Raw genomic sequence first — 14344 nt, forward strand, 5'->3', positions numbered from 1 at the left:
TTAATGTAGATGAACTCATTAAGGATTTCACTGAATTTAGGAAGCACTTGCAGACATCTGAGCTCACTGAAACCTTGCATCTGCCTCAGGAGCTACGTTTGATTCCTACCATTCCAAAGGGTGCAAGTGAGCCAATGGGCGAAAGGTAGTCACATAGGCCCTGCAGTTAGAAAGTGATGGATTCAGCCTAGGTCTCTCTACTACTTAGTTAATGTTGCATCTGAATTATACTCTCCACAAATGCCATTTAGAAAACCCATACACACAACCCTTTTTAACCACATTCTAGGACTGGGTAGAGATGGGGAGGAGAAGAAAGAAGACCAGTGAAATGCTAGACACATCTACATCACATTTCTGAGCAAGAGAGAGCTCTTCAATGAAATTATCATCGCTGTACTTTTCAACTACAGAACAATCTGCTGTATTTCCTGCTTGTGGTACGAGGTGACCAGGAGTATGTCTAAGTAATTCACCACCTACAGATCCCATCCCTGGAGCAGCCCTACACAGAAACCTGAACTTTGATAAAAGCTTCAGAGGGCCATTACAGTGAGGTCCCCTGGTTGTTTCTATGACCAGGCTTTGAGTTAGTTCCAAGTCTCCAGTCTCCTAGGAAGATGCAGGCCATGAAGAAGCTCCTCAGGACCTGGGGCTCTGAGAGTGATGGTCCAAATTCACTGCCAAGGCTGTGGGAGCTTGGAGGGGGCAAATAAAAGCAAGGAGCCAAGCTCAAAGGGTTAAGGCAAGAGCCAGGGAGAGATGCATGTGATGCGTAAGTCAAGGTCATCAACCTTAGAAAAGGATCATGGTCAAGGCCATGCATGATGAAGAGTCTAATCAATGCTGGCTACTGTGGAGGTAATTGTTACTGCTAATTACAGAGGCTTGGGGTATGTGTAGGCCTCAGTCCTCATACTTCACCCTCCATTTTATCTGTTCCCAGAACTACTCAAGTAAATGTGCTTCACGCCAATCCACAGCCAAGATGCTAAGGCAAATCATTGTGTTTACAAACCTGAAGCTTCCTGAACTCTGCTATTGCAAGAAGGGCCAAATTCCCCAGGCTGACATAGCTTCCAGGAGAGAACGACACACAGACATGTCCACACACCCCCTGCAATACTCCACATCTCAGGCTGATGGGGCTTCTGCTACCGGCCTAATAGGATGAGAATGAAGTTAAAGTCATGATGGAAAGTTCCAGGAGAAACCTAGAGAATTTATAGCAAAAATTCAGCAAACTGAAGAATTAGCATTAAAAGGAAATTATTCCAGAGGAAACAGAAACAAGAGAACCCTAGGGAAAGAAGGTGCTATAGGCCAATAAGACCTCAACATCCACCCCAGTCAGAAAGAACAGGACAATAATGTAATTCAACACCCAGATCATAGAAATACATGGGAAAAAGCAGACAGGACTCTGCTGATTATATTGACAGCTTGGATAAAGATCCAAAGGGCAAGCTCACTAAAACTGCAGAGGAAATAAATAGTAGGAGATGGGGCAAGGCGTGGTTCATTTGCTAGAGGAGGAAATCAAAAGAGAAAGTGTTCCTGAAGAGCCGATGAAATGAAATGATTTGCCAAAATTTAATTAGGACAAATGCAAAGTGTTGCCCTTAGACTCCGAAAGGTCCACGTCCAGGACGTCCAGGATGGGGAACAGCAAGATAACAGCAGTGAGAGCTCAGGAGATGCCAGGGCATGCAGGCCATCCATGGCTGGCCAAGGGAAAGGTCTCTGATCAAGTAAGAGTGTGGCTGTAGGAGGCCTCCTCCTAATACAGGTTGAGCATCCCAAATCCAAAACTCTCCACAGACTGCCAATGTGACGCCACTGCTGGAACATTCCACACTGTTAAACTGTTCCGTGCACAACACCACTGAAAATAAAATTACATTCAGGTCATGTGTAGAAGGTATATAAGAAACAAATGCATTACATGTATAGATATGGATCCCATTCCCAAGATATCTCAGTATGTACATGCAAATAGTCCAAAATCTCATCATCTGTAATTCCAAACACTTCTGGTCCCAAGCATTTTGGATAAGGGACTCTCGACCTTGGAAACTATTTAGAGGAAGAGATACAGGAATGGGGGACAGAGTCTAGCCTCAAACACCAAAGCACACAGAATAAAGTGATTATAAAACGGATGGAAGGAACCCTGTTGTGGCGTAGCAGGTAAAGTCGCCACCTGTGAAACTGGGTCCCCTGTGGGTGCTGGTTAGAGTCCCAGCTGCTCCACTTCCAATCCAGCTCTCTGCTAAGGCACCCGGGAAAGCAGCAGAAGATGGCCCAAGCGCTTGGGGCCCTGCACCCACGTGGGAAACCCAGAAGTAGCTCCTGGCTCCTGGCTTCAGATCAGCCCAGCCCTGCCTGTTGTGGCCATTTTGGAGGAGTGAACCAGAGAATGGAAGATATCTCTGTCTCCCCCTCTCTATCTAATTTTGGCTTAGAAATGGATAAAATAAATCTTTAAAAAAATTAGTTGGGGGGCTGGCGCTGTGGCATACTAGGTTAAGCTTCCACCTGTGGCACTGGCATCCCACATGAGAGCCAGTTCATGTCCCGGCTGCTCCTCTTCTGATCCAACTTTCTGCTATGGCCCGGGAAAGCAGTGGAAGATGGTTCAAGTGCTTGGGCCCCTGCACCGACGTGGGAGACCCTGAAGAAGCTCCTGGTTCCTGGCTCAGATCGGCCCAGCTCTGGAGTTGCGGCCATTTGAGGAAAACGGCAGAGGGAAGACTTTTCTCTCTGTCTCTCCTCTCTCTGTCTGTAACTTGACCTCTCAAAAAATAAATAAATAAATAAATAAATAAAAATTTTTTAAAGAAGTAGATGGAAGAGAAGACAAGACTCAGGTGAGTGGTGAGAAACACAACACCAATAAAGTTTTTGAGAACTTATCATTTGGAAAAAAAGGATTAATCCTGCTCTGTGTAACAAGAATCAACGGGAGGTAAGTTCAACCCCCAAACAAAGAACATTTATTAGGACTGTCTTGTGTCCATTTATTCAGATAAATTGCTTTGGGGAGAAGTGAGTTCCTCATCATTAGATGCCATCAAACAAGGAGACTGACCACTTTCTTCCTAAAGTATGCTGGTGGAAGACCAAGCTTCCCATGGTTGGAACTTGGACAGGAGCAGCTCTTTCAACCCTGACAATCTTTATTTTTCCCAATCAACCTGTGTTCTGATGGCAAGAATTATAACAATGCAGACAGGAGGGTACGTGGAGGGTGCACCATGCTGCAGGCAGCCTACGGGAGTTACTTCAATACTCACGGCACCCTCTGCAGCTGATGGGTAGCATGATTGTTTTTATTTTACGTATGCGGAAAGTGAGACCACCCGGCTCGTAGGTGGTGGAACCATTAGCTGAGCCTTGGCTGGCCCTGGGGTCCACACCTTACCTATCTCCTGTCTGCCTAGCGTTGAGGACTTTAAATCACACATTCTTTGCCCAATCCTTCCCAGGGCATTCCTGGATCGAATGCGGCACCGCCAACATGATTCAGGAGACCAGGGGAGTGGTGGAGACCATACAGCCATTGGCAGCTCAGCAGCAGCAGCAGTTACAAAACACGGCTCTGGTCTGCCGAACAGAGAAGCAGAGTAGTCCTCTGATGAGCTTCCCACCTGGGCAAGGCTGATTTAAATTTAAGAATGGGGCACAATGAATCATGGAAAGCCCTGAAAAGTCGGCACGGTGCACCACAGCCGGGGCAGCCGCTGCATCTCCAGGAAAGCATTCTGGGAAAGCCTGCCTCCACCCCCTCCTAGCTCTTTCTTTTCAGCAGTTCTAAAAAGGGTTAAGACCACCTTACATAATGAGGGTGGAGCATGCTAGTAAATACAGCTGTTTCAAGTAAAGGCAGTAACAGAGACAGGCAGACATGGGAAGTCGGTAAAAGGAGGTATTTAGAGGAAGAGAGAAGGAAGGAGCATTGAAAGAAAAAGTCAGGGCCAAAAATGCTCCATGAAAATCCAGCCCCCCAAAAAAATAAATAAATAAAATGCATTCCTTATTTAAAGAGACCACAAAGCAGCACGCCCATGGAAAAGATAGAAACCACTTCAACCGTAATCCCCTTTTATGGAACAGAGACCAACCTGGGCTCAGCTGCAGGGCAGGACCCAGAGAAGGGGGGAGGGGCCCGGGCAAGCGGGTGTTGGGCAGTCTACGTGCAGGCAAGGGGCTTGCTTCCGTCTGGCTGGGGGGGTGGGGGGAGGGGGTGCAAATGCAGAACAGGCATTGAAACTTCCCAGCTGGATGGAGACCGACATAAACAAATGGGCACAATGGCTTTGCACCCTCTCCTTAGTCATTTGCAGAGGGCTCCTGTGTGCCAGGTACTGTGTTCAGCCATTCCAGTCCTTTCAAACTGGAGCTTTGTGGTGCATCCCTCACAGCTCAGGAATGGTAGCTGGACAACCACAGCAATGATAATGAGAACGACGTGGTAGGCACCGTGCTGAGCACATTACATGAATGGCCTCCAGCTGCATTCACAGCAGCCCCATGTGATTATCACCCCTCTACTACAGGTGTGGAAATGAGGTACCTAGGGAGTAAACAGGCAGCAGTCCAGAGCAGTGGAGAAACACGCCTAGGGAGCAGCCAGCAGGAGGCAGAGCCGTAACTCAAACCCCAAGCAGTCTGTGCCCAGAGCCCAGGCACAACCCGCTAGGCGCCGGCACTCTGAAACCTCCCGCCATAGCCCCACTTCAAGGCGAAAGAGCTCCAGGCCTGACCCATCGTTCACTTCTCGCCTTCCCAGTGACAATAAGCAGAAGTGGAGAGAAAAACCACAAAACCACAACCGAAATGGCCAAATCGCACAAATATTACAAGACCCTGATGATGGGCAAAAGCAAAACTTAATAATGATCCTACAAATACGTATCAATTATTGCAAGAGGAGCAGCAATCAAAACCCACAGAGAGCTCAGGATGATGCTGATGAGCTCCTGATTAGAAAGTCCCATGGTATAAGCATTCAGGTTTTCCAGCTCTTTTCACAGGCATGTGCACAGTAGGAGTGTTGCGAGGTTGCTAAGCAACGCTTGACAACCAGACTTCAGAGTAGATCACTCAATAGGAGTCTTTGGCAACTGTAGTAATGCAGTAATTTTAGTTCATGAAATCCAAATTTTAGATACCCTTAATAACTCATTCAATAGGTTGCCCTTAGCCAGACATCAAAATGCAAATCTATAATTGCTCATCTTCCCCTCGCAAGAACTAAACAAAGACGCGCATTTTGGAGGCTCATTAGTCCTTTATTCAACTGATATTTGTTGAAAACCTACTATGTTGCCGGCACCACGGCTCACTAGGCTAATCCTCCGCCTTGCGGCGCCGGCACTCTGGGTTCTAGTCCCAGTTGGGGTGCCGGATTCTGTCCTGGTTGCCCCTCTTCCAGGCCAGCTCTCTGATATGGCCAGGGAGTACAGTGGAGGATGGCCCAAGTGCTTGGGCCCTCACCCCATGGGAGACCAGGAGAAGCACCTGGCTCCTGCCATCGGATCAGCGTGGTGCGCCAGCCGCAGTGCACCAGCCGCGGCGGCCATTGGAGGGTGAACCAATGGCAAGGGAAGACCTTTCTCTCTGTCTGTCTCTCTCACTGTCCACTCTGCCTGTCAAAAAAGAAAAGAAAAGAAAAGAAAACCTACTATGTGCCTGACACTATTCTAAACCTTGGGCGGGAGGATCCTGACAGCTCACCAGGGGACTGTATATGGAAAACCTCTAAGACTATACCAGGATTCAATTTTCAAGATGATGAGGAGCAGAGAGGGAAAGCAATCTGTTCAGAGTGGCACAGCACCCCGCAGGCAGGTGCACTCAAGTGTTCTGTGGACCCTCCAGGAGAGCACTGGGCGTCCCTGCTGCTAGCCCTCAGAGGCCCCATGACTCACCCCCACACCCCTGGTCCTGGGAGCTGGCATGCCAGGACACAAGGCTTGGTGGTTGAACATCTTGGAAAACCTCCCACTTGACCCCAGGACCTCTGTGGTCCAGTGAGGGAAGGCCTATGACACGGGGTGGGTTTTTATTGGACCCAACCACCGGCGAAGCTTGCCGTCATCTGGAGCGATGGAGAAAATTAAGTTACCACATTCTCACGTTTCAGCCCCTCGCCCATTTTCCTGCGCAAACAGGAAATGTTTATTTAAATACAGCAGTCTCCAGCATGTTCTGGAGCCAAGTGAAAAACCAAAGATGTCCACTCTTGCCCCACTCAGCTGTTGAGGCTACCACCTCACTGTGGGTGACAAGCAGGCCTGCGCCTGCCTCCGGGCTCCATGGGGACAGGAGGCCCCTCGAGAGAGTTCATTTTCATCTGCCGCCTCTTCCAGGCCGAGGTTGTGGTCGGAGAAGAATTACATCTGGGGGCTCCTTTTGTGCTCAGAAGGGTAAATGCAACATCTGTTTACTCTGTGCTCCATGGTAAATGTTTTGTTTCAGGCACCGCCATTCACTTCCTCTCCTCTCGGCCTCTGTCTCTGCTGCCTGGATAATAAATCACACTGAATTCTCTCGGCGTTTATTTAGCTTTCTTGTGGGTGTCACCTCCTCAACCAGGGGGGGAAAAGCTGTCGGGAGTTTATAAAAGACAGGGTTTCTTTCTCCGTGGGATGTGCTGACATTATGGAGAAAGACTCGGAACGCAGGCCCCTGGCTCCGATGCCGGCTCCAAGACAAAAATTCAGGGCCTCATTCCAGGCCCGAGGCAAAGTCCAAATGGTGACCACATGATCTGCACTCGAGTTCTCCTTAATGTTCTACCACGAGGTTTCGGAAGTCCAAAACATCCAGAGAAACAATACGCACGCACACACACAGGCACGCATGCACAGATGCCTTCGGAACATGCTCGCTGGCAGGCAGAGCAACAGGAATGGCAAATGGAGAAAATGCGCCTTCTTTGTTTTAAAACACATCCTATACATGCCAGTTCAGGCAACCAGACTCGAGAGAGGTCCTGAGCATCTGACAGCAGTGCCAACCACACGTGACACAGGGTGCCCTGGAACAGCTCAAAGGCTCCGCGAAGGAAGTTCCCTTCTTCCATCCTTTGCTTACGTTCTTCAAGTGGAAGTGCTGGCTTCCTTCTGTGTGTGCAGCGATTTTACGCGCAGTGCTGGAATGCAGCAGAGGTTCAAGCAGTGTTGGGTGAATGAATGAAGGGAAGAATGAATGAGAACTTCCTGAAGAAATCCTTAGTGTGGCGTCGAAATGCCAACTAGTCCCCCCAAGAGCTTGCAGAATTGCAGTGTTACATCTGAGTTGACCCAGAGGGGGTGTGGGGTGGTGAAGGGCTTCTCGGTGGGCTGCCCTTAAACCCTGCACTGACCCTGACCCCGCTTGCTCCTAAAGGCTGCCTCCCACTCCCGGGGCAGGAGGAAGGAGACCAGAATGAGCAGCCTAGGCAGCCGTATCACCCCAGGGCACCCCAGCCAAAGTGGCACCAGCAAGCAACACCAAGGCAGATGAGACAGAGTGATTTCAAAGCATCTCCTACGCTGCCAGCGCCTGTCAGCGACCACGAAGATGTACAAGACTCCAGTCTCCACCCAGCTTCTTCAGTTGTGGAACACAGTGCCGCCCCTGAGCTGTCTGGGGCTGCTGGAGGAGGCGGCCAAGTGCCTGCAACCTTCCCAAATTTCCTACAGACCAGGCAGAGAAGGACCCACTCGCCTCCATTTCCCAAATATGCAATAGAATTCATTTTTTATGATGATAATGATGATCAGAGTCAAGTAGTCTTGAGCCCCAAGGTGGGACAGCTCATGCCACAGGGGAGCTGAATGCTTGTAGGGAGCCCCAAAGCAGCTTGTTCTAAGGCCCAGCCGGTCAGAACCCTCCCAGGGCTCGGTGTTCACCTATCTTCGCCTGAACTGTTCCCTACAGTCCAGGATGTCCAACAGGGTGGTAGGGGAGTGTGGGCACGGGAGGCAGATGGGCTTGGACTCAGACTCGTGAGGAGTCACCTGACCTGGAATACGTGATGAGGTAGCTCATCTGCAGAATGGAGTGCACGCATTACTATGCAACTAATGGGGCAGTGGTAGAGATTCAACGAGATAACACATACACAAATCATTAAACATTAAACATTAGTGACAGTGATTATTTCACCAGCTCACATGCAGAAGAGGGGAAATTAGTTTCTAAGTTATAGGTAAATGAGTGTTTGGCTGATATAACGTCTCAATTATGGTGTGGAAACCTGGTTGCCGGCTCTTTGATGGACCTCAACTGCCATATTTCCCTGGACACGTCCTGGCCTTCTACACATGAGATGAAGGCTGTATTTCTCTAGGACTGCACAGCCCAACCCAACAGAACCAATGCACTTGGTGCAGGGAGAATGTTTTGAGCCAACAGAAAGCACGAGGAATAAGGAAGACAATCCTATTGCATCTCCACCCAGAGAGACACAACCACTAAATGGAAGGAACAGAAGAGGAGTTGAGGAACTAACTGAACTAACAAACAGGCTCCAGGACTGTTCAGCTCAGCACCACTCTCTTCCAGTCAAGCAGGCAGAATGGGCCATCCCATGCCTACCCCAGGGATCAGGGAGAAGGGGCGAGAGGGGAGCAGACACGGAGCGGGTGGAGCCCACCAGAACAAACCCTCACCCACTTCTCAGCCGGGCTCCCACTCTCTCCATCGGTTCTCCCTCCCTCCTTCCCCATCCTCCACTGTGAACGAAGAGGAGCCCACCCTGGAGTCCCAGTTTTGCATTTGGTCCGAGGATCAAAATGATAAATGTTTCCAAAACGTTGACATATGAAAAGTAAATATTTGGTTGCACAATTGGGGTTAAAACGAGGGTCAATCCGCACCACTCTCCAAGCGCCTGTGCGTTCGCTGCCAAACCCAGGATCCGAGCTGAGTGCGGTTTGTAAGATTATAGCGCTCGGTCTCATTGAAAGGGCTGTCAGCATTTCCATTCTCCGGCCCGTTTGGGGAGGCATTTATAACCTAGCCATAAAAAATTCACCCGGGCTGCAACTTGGCATCTCCCAGGCTGCGCTCCAGGCAGGGCGGGTTCTGCGTGCGCCCACTCGGAATGTGTCCGGGTCCTCAGAAGTTAGACCTTCACGCACTCAACTTTCCCCGCCAGGGCAGCCCCCGACGGCAGCTGCCCGAGCGGGTCTCCGAGAGGGTCCGAGTCCCAGGGCCTCTCTCTCGGTTCTCCGCGCCCTGACGCCCCACCAGCCTTTCGCTTTCCCCTTCGCCCCGGTTTTTAACGAGCGCGGCCCCCGTGCCCTAACCCCGAAACCTGGAGGCTGCAGGGCTCTCTCGTGCCCTCCTGCCCGCCTTCGCCTCAGAAGCTGTCAGCGGGCCCTGCGTGTGGAGCCCTGACCCCTGGAGAGGCACCACTTTTGCCCATCGGGGGATGGGGGGGGGCTTCAAGACCTCGCTCTCCAGACCTGCCCAAAGCAGAGACCCCCTACTCAGCCAGGGATCTGATGAGGCAGGAGCTGCGAACAGAGACTGCATCCAGCGTGACCAGCCAGAGGGAAAGGAAGGCTCTGGCGCCTGGGGGCCTCCCTGCGGGACCCAGGTGGGTGGCCCGCGTGGGGCGGGGCGGGGCGGGACGGGGGTACTCACAGGCGCTCGGCGTTGCGGGGGATGCCCCGGGGAACGGCCCGGAGGCCCAGCCCGTGGCAGTCCACGCTGGCGGCAGAGCAGGTACACTTGGTGGGGCAGGCGACGGCGGGGGGCCCGCTCAGGACGCTCGCCAGCGCCAAGGCCAGCGCCAGGCGGGCGCGCACGGCGGCTACGGCCCCTGTCCGCCCGGGGGCCATGGTGTGCGGGGGCCCGCGCCGGGAGAAGGCTGCCGCGGCGGGGCAAGGCGCGTGGAGCCGGAGGAGGCGCGCGGAGAGCGCGGGCGGCCTGGGGAGCGGGCGACGGAGTTGGCGCGGAGGAGGGGCGAGCTCGGCGCTCAGGCGCACGGGGCGCGGGCGGAGCGGGGCGCGCCGGGCGGCGGCGGCGGCAACAGCAGCTCCATCGGCGGGGCTGGCGCTGCCCCGCTGCGCATCGCTCGGAGCGCCCAGGTGCCAAGCGTCCCCTGGTCCCGCCGGCCCACAGCCCGGAGTGCGGGCCGGCTCGGGGGCCTGGGGTGAACGCAGTGGGGCGCGGCGCCCGAGGAGGGCCGGCTTGGGGCTGGGCTCGGGAGCGCGGCGGCGGCTGCGGCGGCGGCGGCTAGGGCACGGGGCGGCCGGGTGAGCTGGCCGGCGCTCGCTCTCTCCATTCACTGAGCAGGGCAGACACCGGAGACGCGGGGCCCAGCCCTCTCCCGCCCCCCCAAAACCGCCAGCTCCGCCTCCCATTGGCTGCGCCGCGCGTCGTGTCGACTAAGTTGGGAACTTTGCTGGAGCGACCGCGAGCCGGAGGGAGGAGGCAGCGGAGGAGGGCGACGGAAAGCCCCGGGGAAGGCAGGGGGCAAGGCCCGCGGGGGCCCCGGGGGGAAACGCTGCAGCTCATTCCCCCTTCCGAGCCACGGACTGAGAAGTCGTGTGGGCACCTTTTTCTTTTCTCAATTCTGGCTCTGAGCTGGGCACGCTGCACATGTCCCTTCCTTCAGCCCCTACGTTGGCTCGCAAGGGGGCGTCTGAGTACCCCCGTTTAATAGAGTTAAAACCCCAAAGCTCAGAGAAGCCAAGCGATTTGCCCGACAACACACAGCTACGAGCTACGAGGGACGCCAGACCTGGGCACGGTCACCCCGACGCTGCCTCCCTAACTTCTTTCACTCTCTTGGCCGAAGATCCAGAGCTGCTTTCTGAAGGACCTGCGTAATTGAAGGGAATGCACCCTACAGCCATGTGGTTGGGTCACCGCAAGCAAACCCAACCCGGCCCCGCTGTCAGGTGTTCTGCAGTGAGGGCAGGGTCTTGGCCCCTGGGTGGACAGCACCGTGTCCAGAGTCCCCGAGTCGCCGCCTCGATCGGTGTCTCTGGGCGGGGCTTGACACCTCGGAGCCTTCATTCCCTCAGGTCACTGGCCACAGCCCCGTCTGGCCCCACCTCCCTAGGCTGTTTGGAGAAAGTGTTTTTCCAAAACAATGCTTCCCCCGCGGCATCCCCTAGGCTCCCATCGCCTTCCATCTCCAGTGCCCGCTCTAAATTGGCCGGGTCTGAGCTTTTCCAGATGCCAGTGGGGCGGGAATAGCAGTGGCTCCGTAAATACCTGGAGGGATGGTTGTGCGTGTGTTTGAAGGGGAAGGGCAGGCACCACAGAAGTTTTGCCCCGGCTTCCACCAGGTCCACTCGTCCATTCACGCTGGGAAAGCCTAAATGAGCCCTGCGTGTAGGCACAGTCACACATGCTCACCTGTGCTCATGCCATTCAATCACACATGCTCACCTGTGCTCATGTCACACACAGTCACACATGCTCACCTGTGCTCATGTCGCACACGTTCATGCCACACATACATAGTCACACACACTTATGTTCATGTCATACATACATGGTCACACTCACCAATGTTTATGTCACACCAGCCCACTCATGTTCATGCCACACATACACAGTCACACATACTCACCCATGTTCATGTCACACGCACACAAGTTTATGTCACATATACTCATGCCTATTGTACACATACATATTCACACAGGTTCATACCTACACACACAGTCACACACTCCCAGTCACATACACTCACCCATGTTCATTTCCACACACTCACACCTACATACCCAGTCACACACATTTTGTTACCTACACACATGGTCACAACCTCATTCCTTTCTCTACACGAGTCACATGAACTCACCCATATCCATGCCCATGCATACACTCAGGACCACACACACTCATACAAGTTCATGCTCACACATACGCTAATACCAGTGACACACTCATAAGCACAATCACATATACACGTGCAAATGCTTGTTCACACACCCACACACTCACACCCCATGACAGCAACTCCACTCCCGTGAACTCTTGCCTGTCCTTGCATCTGAATGCTACTCTGAGTCCTCTGACCGCTCTTTCCTTCCAAGAAACTTTGAACTTGCCACCATTCTGTGCATATAAAGTAGAAGTGCCAATTTTATATCATTACAGTGAGCAGATTTTCAATGTCTTGACTCCAGAAACCCAATTGGACACACACGCGCGTGCGCCCACACACCCTCCAGTCCCTCCATCATTCATAAACACATTAGGTGCAACCGAGTGCTGCTATTCTTATGAACAGCCTTCTGTAGAGATGCTGTTGCTATCGCCCTCTGGTGGCCAGGGAGAGTCCCGGCGCCGGTCCTTGGGGTGACTTCAGCATCTAAGAACTCTAAACAACCTTCTCCTCCTCTTCTCAGAAGCTTTCCTCCAAACCTTGAACCAATTTAGCACCAAGACTGAGGCAGATGAGAGAAGCGGGCACAGGCCCAAGGGCACAGAGGCGTCTCCCACTGTCTAGAGCAGAAAAGAGAGAAGGGTTTCCTCTGTTTTCCCGAATGCATGCTGGAGCGTGTTTTGTAGTCAGTCCCCCAAGCCTGGGCCGCGATCTCTGCTCTGGGCACCGTGGTGGTGGGGAGCTGTGCTTTCCATTTAAGCTTCTGGGGGTTTCATGAGTCCAGCGAGACCTTTAAGTGACTTCACAAGCATTCAAAGGTACTGTTGCCTGGGAGAAGCCCTTTAGAACAGCCGGCTGGGGTGCCTGAGCGTCAGTCATCCCTAGGGAAGCGGCCGGCAGAAAAGGCAAGAGGTGCAGAGAAGCACGGAGTGTGCAGGCTGGAACCGCCTTCAGTCACCTAACCCAGCGTTTCTCCAAGGGCCCTCTGATGACTTCCGGTCCATGTTCGTTTCTTCATTGATGAAAACCAGCAGCTCCTTGGGCAAAGAGAGAGTGAGAAAAGCGGCTCCCTGTCACCCCTCTTGGAGGTGGACATCCCAGGTAAGAGGATGGCAGGACTCTGACAGCTCCAACCATCAAGAAACCTCTTTGTGGTCTGGTGTTCCAGCATGTCTGACCTCTTTTCGTGTTAACTTAAAATTCTCTTGGAACGTACTTCAAGAATCCCAAATATAATTCATATAATTCAACCCTTATATTTGACTAACAAGGAAACTGAGTCTCTGAGAGAAATGGGCATTTGTGCAAGGCCATGCAGCCAATTAGTGAAGGAGCCAGAGCAAGGACTTGGGCTCCCGGTGCTGAGAACGGAGCTCCATCCATTGCCCTGACTTCTGGGGCATCTTCAGAATGCCTCAGCCTCCCCACTGAAGAACTCCCCTCCCTGGGGAAGTCCAGGTCTGTCCTGAGGCGATCAGCCTGTTGGGTAGGACTTTCCATGGCTAAGCACCAAAGGTGACTTTATTTTTTGGTGTGACTTTTCAGTGTTACAGAAGCCTGCCTACCCATCATTTGACTTTTTCCCATTATTTTTCATAAACCTTTCAAAAGCAAACCAGTCACTGGTTCTCTCCAGAAAACCACTTCAAACCCTCTCCTGCACCTGTTTTTCTCTCTGTGCAGGACACCACCAATCCTAGGGCCACCATCATCAGCTGAGGTTTCTTTGGTTGCAAGGAATAGAAATTAACTACAGCTCATTGAAACAGAATTTTAAAAAAAGAAATCCAGACTTTTTTTTTTTTAAGATGAGGTTGGGTAGCAGAAAAAAATCTAAGGAAGAAAATTGAAGGAGGAGGTTTCAAAAAAGACATGCTCCATGGCAGGATCAAGGTGCCAGGGCCAAGATTTCCAAATTCCCAGGGCATTGGCTGGCCTGGCTTGGGTCCTGTCTTCACCCTTTTAGCCAGAGAAGACAAGAACCTGGAAACCACACTTGGGCAGGGGACAGAGCTGCTCCAAGGAAACCTGAAGAGCCGGCAGCTCTGCAAGCAGGGAGCGGTGAGAAGGAAGGCAGGGGCAGAGCATTCCTCTTCTCACACTGCCGCTGCCTTCCTGAGTCCTGCTCATTCTTCCCCAGGCTCCTCTCTGCACTCTCCCCTCCACTTCATTGTTCAGATCCAGGTTTCGTGCATGGCTGTTTCTCAAATTGGCCCTCGCACATGCATGTCTAATTTCTTAACTTTTCTTGCTCTGCCAATCTATCCTTTGCCATGCTAATCCCCAGATCTTTCTAAAATGCAGAGCTGACAATGCAAGCCTAAACCTGGGATCTTTTATTCCTCTCCCACATCATCTCCTTTGGGTCTTTCACACCGCTTCCAGAACATCATTTCCTACTCTGATCTGGCTAGTCCAAAGTTTGGCTGTCCATTCCTCCAGAAAACCTTGCTAGTCCAGAATTAGAGTCTTAAGGACAGTGACCCTATATAATCCATT

General features: G+C 52.3%; 1 protein-coding gene and 1 long non-coding RNA gene across 4 annotated transcripts in view; one reads left to right on the plus strand and one right to left on the minus strand.

Moving 5' to 3' along the window:
• SLIT3 (slit guidance ligand 3) overlaps positions 1–10296 on the minus strand; it is a 642447-nt gene extending 632151 nt beyond the window's left edge. The window contains exon 1 of the mRNA XM_002710368.6: positions 9643–10296. Coding sequence (XP_002710414.4) covers positions 9643–9839 — 197 coding nt within the window. The 5' untranslated portion in view covers positions 9840–10296. The remainder of the gene's footprint in view (positions 1–9642) is intronic.
• Positions 8746–14344, plus strand: part of LOC103347958 (uncharacterized) — an 84353-nt gene continuing 78754 nt past the window's right edge. For all 3 annotated transcript variants that reach the window (XR_016235517.1, XR_016235516.1, XR_016235518.1), the window contains exons 1-2: positions 8746–9595; positions 12825–12946. This is a non-coding gene — a long non-coding RNA (uncharacterized LOC103347958). The remainder of the gene's footprint in view (positions 9596–12824; positions 12947–14344) is intronic.

This window comes from Oryctolagus cuniculus, chromosome 6 (assembly GCF_051225735.1).
Source record: "Oryctolagus cuniculus isolate XC-2025 breed Fujian yellow rabbit chromosome 6, ASM5122573v1, whole genome shotgun sequence".
NCBI lineage: Eukaryota > Metazoa > Chordata > Mammalia > Lagomorpha > Leporidae > Oryctolagus > Oryctolagus cuniculus.